Source organism: Cornus florida, unplaced genomic scaffold, assembly GCF_030987335.1.
Source record: "Cornus florida cultivar Cherokee Brave unplaced genomic scaffold, ASM3098733v1 CherokeeBrave_3.0.0_Hap2_Chr06, whole genome shotgun sequence".
NCBI classification, from domain to species: Eukaryota; Viridiplantae; Streptophyta; class Magnoliopsida; order Cornales; family Cornaceae; genus Cornus; species Cornus florida.
In genome coordinates this window covers 67093194-67099234 of record NW_026775576.1, presented here as the reverse complement: position 1 = coordinate 67099234, position 6041 = coordinate 67093194, and the positions used below count along the sequence as shown (strand labels likewise).

The 6041-nt window shown below is 36.0% G+C and overlaps 1 protein-coding gene across 1 annotated transcript; it reads left to right on the top strand.

The window, feature by feature from the left end:
* Window positions 1-206: 206 nt before the first annotated feature.
* Window positions 207-3002, top strand: LOC132314251 (uncharacterized). Its single transcript, XM_059813136.1, has 5 exons — window positions 207-480; window positions 575-712; window positions 1246-1326; window positions 2217-2665; window positions 2994-3002. The coding sequence occupies exons 1-5, from the start codon at window positions 207-209 to the stop codon at window positions 3000-3002; spliced, it is 951 nt and encodes a 316-aa protein (XP_059669119.1).
* Window positions 3003-6041: the final 3039 nt, after the last annotated feature.

Below are 6041 nucleotides of genomic sequence, written 5' to 3'. Positions count from 1 at the left end.
CTTGAAAACTGCCCATGATATGTGGAATAAGTTAAAAAAAGTCTTTGATCCCTATAAAAGAAGTGAAACGAGTAAGCTCACTCTATTGCACCACATATATAGATAATTTATTATTATTTATTTCCTTTTAGTTTATGATAATGCTTTATTTATTTATTATACACCCACTTTATGAGAGTACAAATTTTTATGTTTGTTTAATTTGAATGAATGTGAAAAACAAAGAAGGCAAAGAAAAAGATGTAGGCTTTTACCGGTCGCTGCATAGAGCAACACTGAAAGGTGAGTGGGAGAAAGCCAAAGAATTCTTGGAACAAAACCAAGATGCAGTGAGTGCGGACATCACTGGAGAGGGGGACACAATACTGATGGTAGCTGTCAGTTCTCACACCAAGAAGAGAAATCATTTTGTTAAGAAGCTATTGGAGTTTATTGCAGTTACGTCATCACATGCGGATTTGACTGTAAGTAATGACAAAGGTGAGACATGTCTTCATTTAGCAGCATCAGCTAACAACCTTGAGGTAGCCAAGTTGTTAGTGGCTAAGGTCCAACGTCTGCCCAATATTTCAAGATAATGAGGCATTACTACCTCTCCACGTAGCTGCTTTACTTTGCTACAAGAATATGGTTCTTTACTTAATGGACGTCACCGACATTGAAGAATATGAGGATATTTTTGTTGGTTCTTTGATAATGCGTGGTCTATACGGTGAGTATAATTTTTATTTTTTCAGTAAACAGAAATATAATTTTTATTTTTATAGTAAACAGAAATAGAAAATGCATTATGAAATTGCATAATTAATCTTTTCTTTCCTATGTCTTTAACAGACATTGCTCTGCTATTCCTCCTTGATCAGCGCAATGGTGCATTAATTGCAACGACGGAAAGAAACTTAAGTGTCTCTCTGTTGCAACAAATTGCTATGGAAAATTCCGCATTCAAGAGTGGAACAAAAATCAACTTTTGGCAAAAATTTATCTACTTTTGTTAGTCAGTTCTATCCTTTCTCTCTCTTCTTCAGCAAAGATATATCAATCGTTTTTTAGGAATGTAAATCAGCATATATATTCCTTAAAATCTAGATTTTTTTTTTTTTTTACACACCACACATTTCACTGAGTACCCACTAGTGGGTTCGAACCACCAGCCTCTCGTTTAACTGCTTATTGCTTTCTTTTTTCAAATATTCTTGTAAAGTTATTGTAGAGACATTAACTGCTTATTGTTTTCTAATATAGATGTTCCTCCGAAGTTGGAAGAATCTACATACAATTGTAGTGGTGGAGACTTTGAGAATCCTACCCATTGTCACATTTATGGTCCGTTTAAATCCAATAATGCTGTTTGAATTTTTGTTTTTTTTTTTTAATGGGAATATTGGTAAGACTTGAAACGTTTAATTACACCTTTCCAAGTTTTTACTACAATTCTACAACGTTTTTGGCCCCTCTAATCCATAATAAAATGTCTATCTTTCCTATGTTATCTAACGATTAAAAACTTTTTCAGATTAAGAATATAAAATATTAGATTAGAAAGTTATAAATGTTTGTAATTTTTAGAGAATTCATGTGCCTTTAAAAACTCTAAAAAAAATTTTTAATTTATTTTAGAATCCAGTAGGGGAGTATGACTTTTTAAAAGACAATAATTATAGGTAATGCGGTAGAAGTGGGCCAGATCATGAAGCTTCGTTTTACAGCCTGCATTCGTTGGGGCAAGAATTTTAGGCTAATCAATTTTAACTCAGGTTGGACAACGGTTGTTTGTATGATATTTTATTTGATATAAAAAATAATAACATAAATAATATTTTTATTCATGACATGTGACATCTAAAAATTAATGGAGGGTGGTTTTAGTGGTTGCATTGATATTGTCAAGTAAAAAAAAAAAAAAAAAAAAAAATTGAAGAATAAAATCAAGGTTCGTTTAATTTGTATTCTTCTTAAATTTTTTTTTTGATTTCGACTTGTTTAGTTTTGTTGTAAAAGTGTGATGAAGTATATATATATATATATATATATATATATATATATATATTGGCAGGTACAATGAAGCAAAAGTTGTTGGGTGTCATTTGGAAAGTTGCTGAAATGCTAGGTAAGGAACATATCTATGCGCAAAAAAATTGTTATGCTCAAAGATATTTACTAGAAATTATTTGCAACACATACTGCATCCTGCTAAATTATTCGCCTTAAAACAGTGCCATGGATCAAGGACGTCCGAGGGATAAAATGGAAGAATGATCAGGCAATTCAACTTGTCAGACATCTTTGCATTGAATATGAAAAATTAGATTTTTCAGAAGCCAGATATAGAGTTGGAAGATCAGTATTTGCCACAACAACTTATGGAATTCCTGAAGTTGTTGAAGAGATCCTTTCAATATTTCCTGAAGCAATTTATAGTAAAAACGAAAAGGGACAAAATTTATTTCAAATTGCAATTTTGAATCGTCAAAGAGACGTATTCAAACTTATTTATCAACTTTCTGACAAGTCAATTATGAATTATCTTTTAGCATGGCCTGATTCATCGGGTAACACTAGTCTGGATCTAGTTGCATGTTTAAAGAAGAAACAAAGTAGTAAACTCAAAGCTGCTGCAGCTGGTGCAGTTCTACAAATGCAACTTGAATTGCAATGGTTTAAGGTAATATTTTTTTATATATTCATTTTAATAAGATGCCTTGTGATAGTAATTTTCTTTATTTTCTCATTTACAATACATATCTGTCTTATTAAATTAGATTTGATTTATTTATATTTTATACCTGAACTTTTTCTAAAATCCTATTACTCTTCTTTTTTTTTTTCTTTTTTGTTAAAAAAAATCCTATTACTCTTGCAACCATTAATTTTTTTTTTTTTTTTTTTTGTAAAATCTCTTAAATGGAGTAAACTAAAGATTTTGCTTGTTTAATCTCTCCCTAAACTTGTTTATTGATTCTCTAATATATTATCTTTTATTAATATGGCAGACTTCCTGAATGTGAGTTCACTACAAATTTTCTAAAATTGTCTCTAACATTTTGGTCTGCAAAAAACAATAACAATAAAAATGAAAAAAAAAAAAAAAAAACTATGATCAATTAATCATATCAAATATATAAATTCACAATTTTATATTTTAAAATTTAAAAATTAAGAGTACAAATGAGTCTTCCTGGAATTTTTTCAACTTTTAATATGTTATCTTGATAATAATTAAAGAAAAAGTATTTATGAAGAAAAAAAAAATCAAAATGGCGGTATGAACAATTTTTTATGAAAATATCATTTAACATTAAAGTTCTTTTGTTCCTTATAATATATATATATTTTTTAAATTCTTATATTAATTTTCTTAACGGCCCCATCCAAATTAGTTTTGGACAGCATCACTGGTTTAATACAATCAGTAAAGAAATTGAAAATTTAATGTGGTTTGAGCTAGCACAAACTATATCTATTTCCATGATATCATTCCACATAATACATTCATTCGTAAACATTTAATATTACATTTGGAATTGTCGAATTAGCTTTTTGATTTTGAAATTAAAAGAAATTTAATGTGATTGATGCATTTAAAATTGCATAGATCTTAAGACTCGAAGGCGTTACAGCGAGCTGGATGACACTATGGTTCACTATAAAATGGGTCTAAATTTTTTATTTTTTTTTTCTCAAGTAACGGTCTAAGACATATAGTACCTGGGCATCCCAATCCTGTAACGCACCATTATATGCTCCCTGGACGAGTTGATGGTATTGAAATTTAGTTTCACTTTTTTTTTTTTTTTTTTGATAAATGAATTTGATTAAGGAACGAAAATAAGAATACATAAATTAAAATTCCTTTCTGTTTTTAAATATATATATATATATATATATATATATATTGAGGAGGCCCCGGATGACATGGGCCAGGTCCGACTCGCAAAACACAACCTTCAGTCCGAACAGCTGGGTCAGCCCATAGAAAGACACTGCCATATGGGTCGAGCGGGAGTAAGCCCATCAAGGGTGACCAGGGCTTACAGAGGAATAGGCCCAGGTCCAGCAATTAGTAAATATCTTGTAAATATCTTGTAAATATCTTGTAAGTATCTATAAATAGGAGTTGGAATGAAGAGGAGAGGGATCTTTTTCGGGTTGAGGTGTAAGAATTCTAGAGAGAGAAAGAATAGTAGGAGTTTCTTGCATCTTCAATTGGCGCCGTCTGTGGGAATCGCATGAAAGTTTGGTTGATCAATGAGGAGTATCGAATGGATTCAAACCAATTCGGTTGATCGAGACTCGATCTTGGGGATTTGAATCCAGATCTGAGCGATTGTGACCTACTCTGGAGGAATTACGATTCTTGAAGCTTTGGCAGGAGTGACTTCAGATCTACGCAACCACGAGTTGCTCGATTGTGGCAGGATCTGACGGATTTAGAGTTCAGACAATTCAGATCTTGTAAACAGTGAGCATAATTCGGAGAATTAGAAGCCAGATCTAAAAATTCCTACTCACGAAGCTCAGATCTACTCGCGAACTTGAGATTAATGCCTTTACTCCGTTCGGGAATAATGATAGGTGAAAGCTCCAATCCGATGGAGGCTGTCCAGCAAACAAAGCTTGAAGAGTTGATGAACTTGATTGAAGCTCTCAGAAAAGAAAATGCAGAATTGAAAGCTGGACTGCAGCATCGGCAAATACCTGCAGTTTCGCATCCGCTTCCGGTCGGAGAAGGAGGTGTTCCATCTAATATCGCGCATCAAGGCGATCAGGACGAGAACAATCAGTCAGCTCACCACCGTGATGAAAGGATGATGGACAATTTGCCGCCAAATGTTCGTAGAGTTGAAGATCACGAAGGATCGACTCACGTTGATCCGCAGCGGGAAAGGTTTGACCGAGAGGAAGTGATGGAGGTAGATCGCCGTCGAGTAGCGTCGCCTTGGCAGAGAGAGTTCATAGAGGAACGGTCGTTCGATCCGTCTTACCGGCCCTCCATGGTTACTGTCACTCATCACGGTTCGGAGGGCAGAACCGTAACTCACAGAGCTACCGCTGGACTCCAGAGAGAGAATGAAGCTCTCCGATCCGCAGCTCGGACGGTGGATTCACCATTCACCGACGAGATCTTGAATGCGCCGCATCCAAGGAAGTTTGCTATGCCAGTCTTTATTCTGTTTGACGGAACAACCGATCCGATCGATCATGTGTATCATATCCAGTTGAAAATGGCCCTGAATACGGAAAACGACTCTTTAATGTGCAAATGTTTCCCTACAAGCCTGGCCGGACCGGCGCTCAGCTGGTTCAAAAACTTGCCTAGGAGCTCCATTGGCAGTTTCAGGGACCTGTGCGATCGGTTCATAAGCCAGTACTATGGGAACAAACGCCCGCCGAAGGACATCTCGAGCCTGTTCACGATGCGGCAACACAAGGATGAACGGCTCCAGGCCTTTCTTACCAGGTTTAATCTCACTAAGAGTATGGTAATCGAATGTCATCCTTCTACGGCAGTTCAAGCCTTCAAGTTAGCCATGACACGCGGAACTCCGTTTCACACCAGTCTGGTAGTGAATACGCCAGCTACCATGGATGAACTCAATGAGAGAGCCGATGGCTTTGTGCGCCTCGAAGAAGAGGAGGCAGCTAATGCTCGGACAACGTCGCTTGTGTCGACCGAGGAAAAGTCCAAGGCAAAGATCAGGCAGAAGCAGGCTCAGCCGCAACGTCAGACCACTTGGAAGGCCAAAAAAAGGTCCAGGGAGGAAGAGTTGATTACTCCGCTGAAGGTCACTCTGGCGAGGTTGTATCAGGAGAACAAGGACAAGTTTCATCCACCACTGCCAATTAGACAACCCCTCGAACAGAGGGATCAAACTAAACATTGTGCTTTTCATTCTGATTTCGGACATCAGACTAACGAATGCAGGAACCTGAGGAGGCAAGTGGAGATGTTGATAGCTAGAGGGGAGTTTGCGAGTTATGTTCAAGGCTCGGCGATGGAGCAGAATCGACCAGTGGAACAAATAAAAAGGAGTCATAAA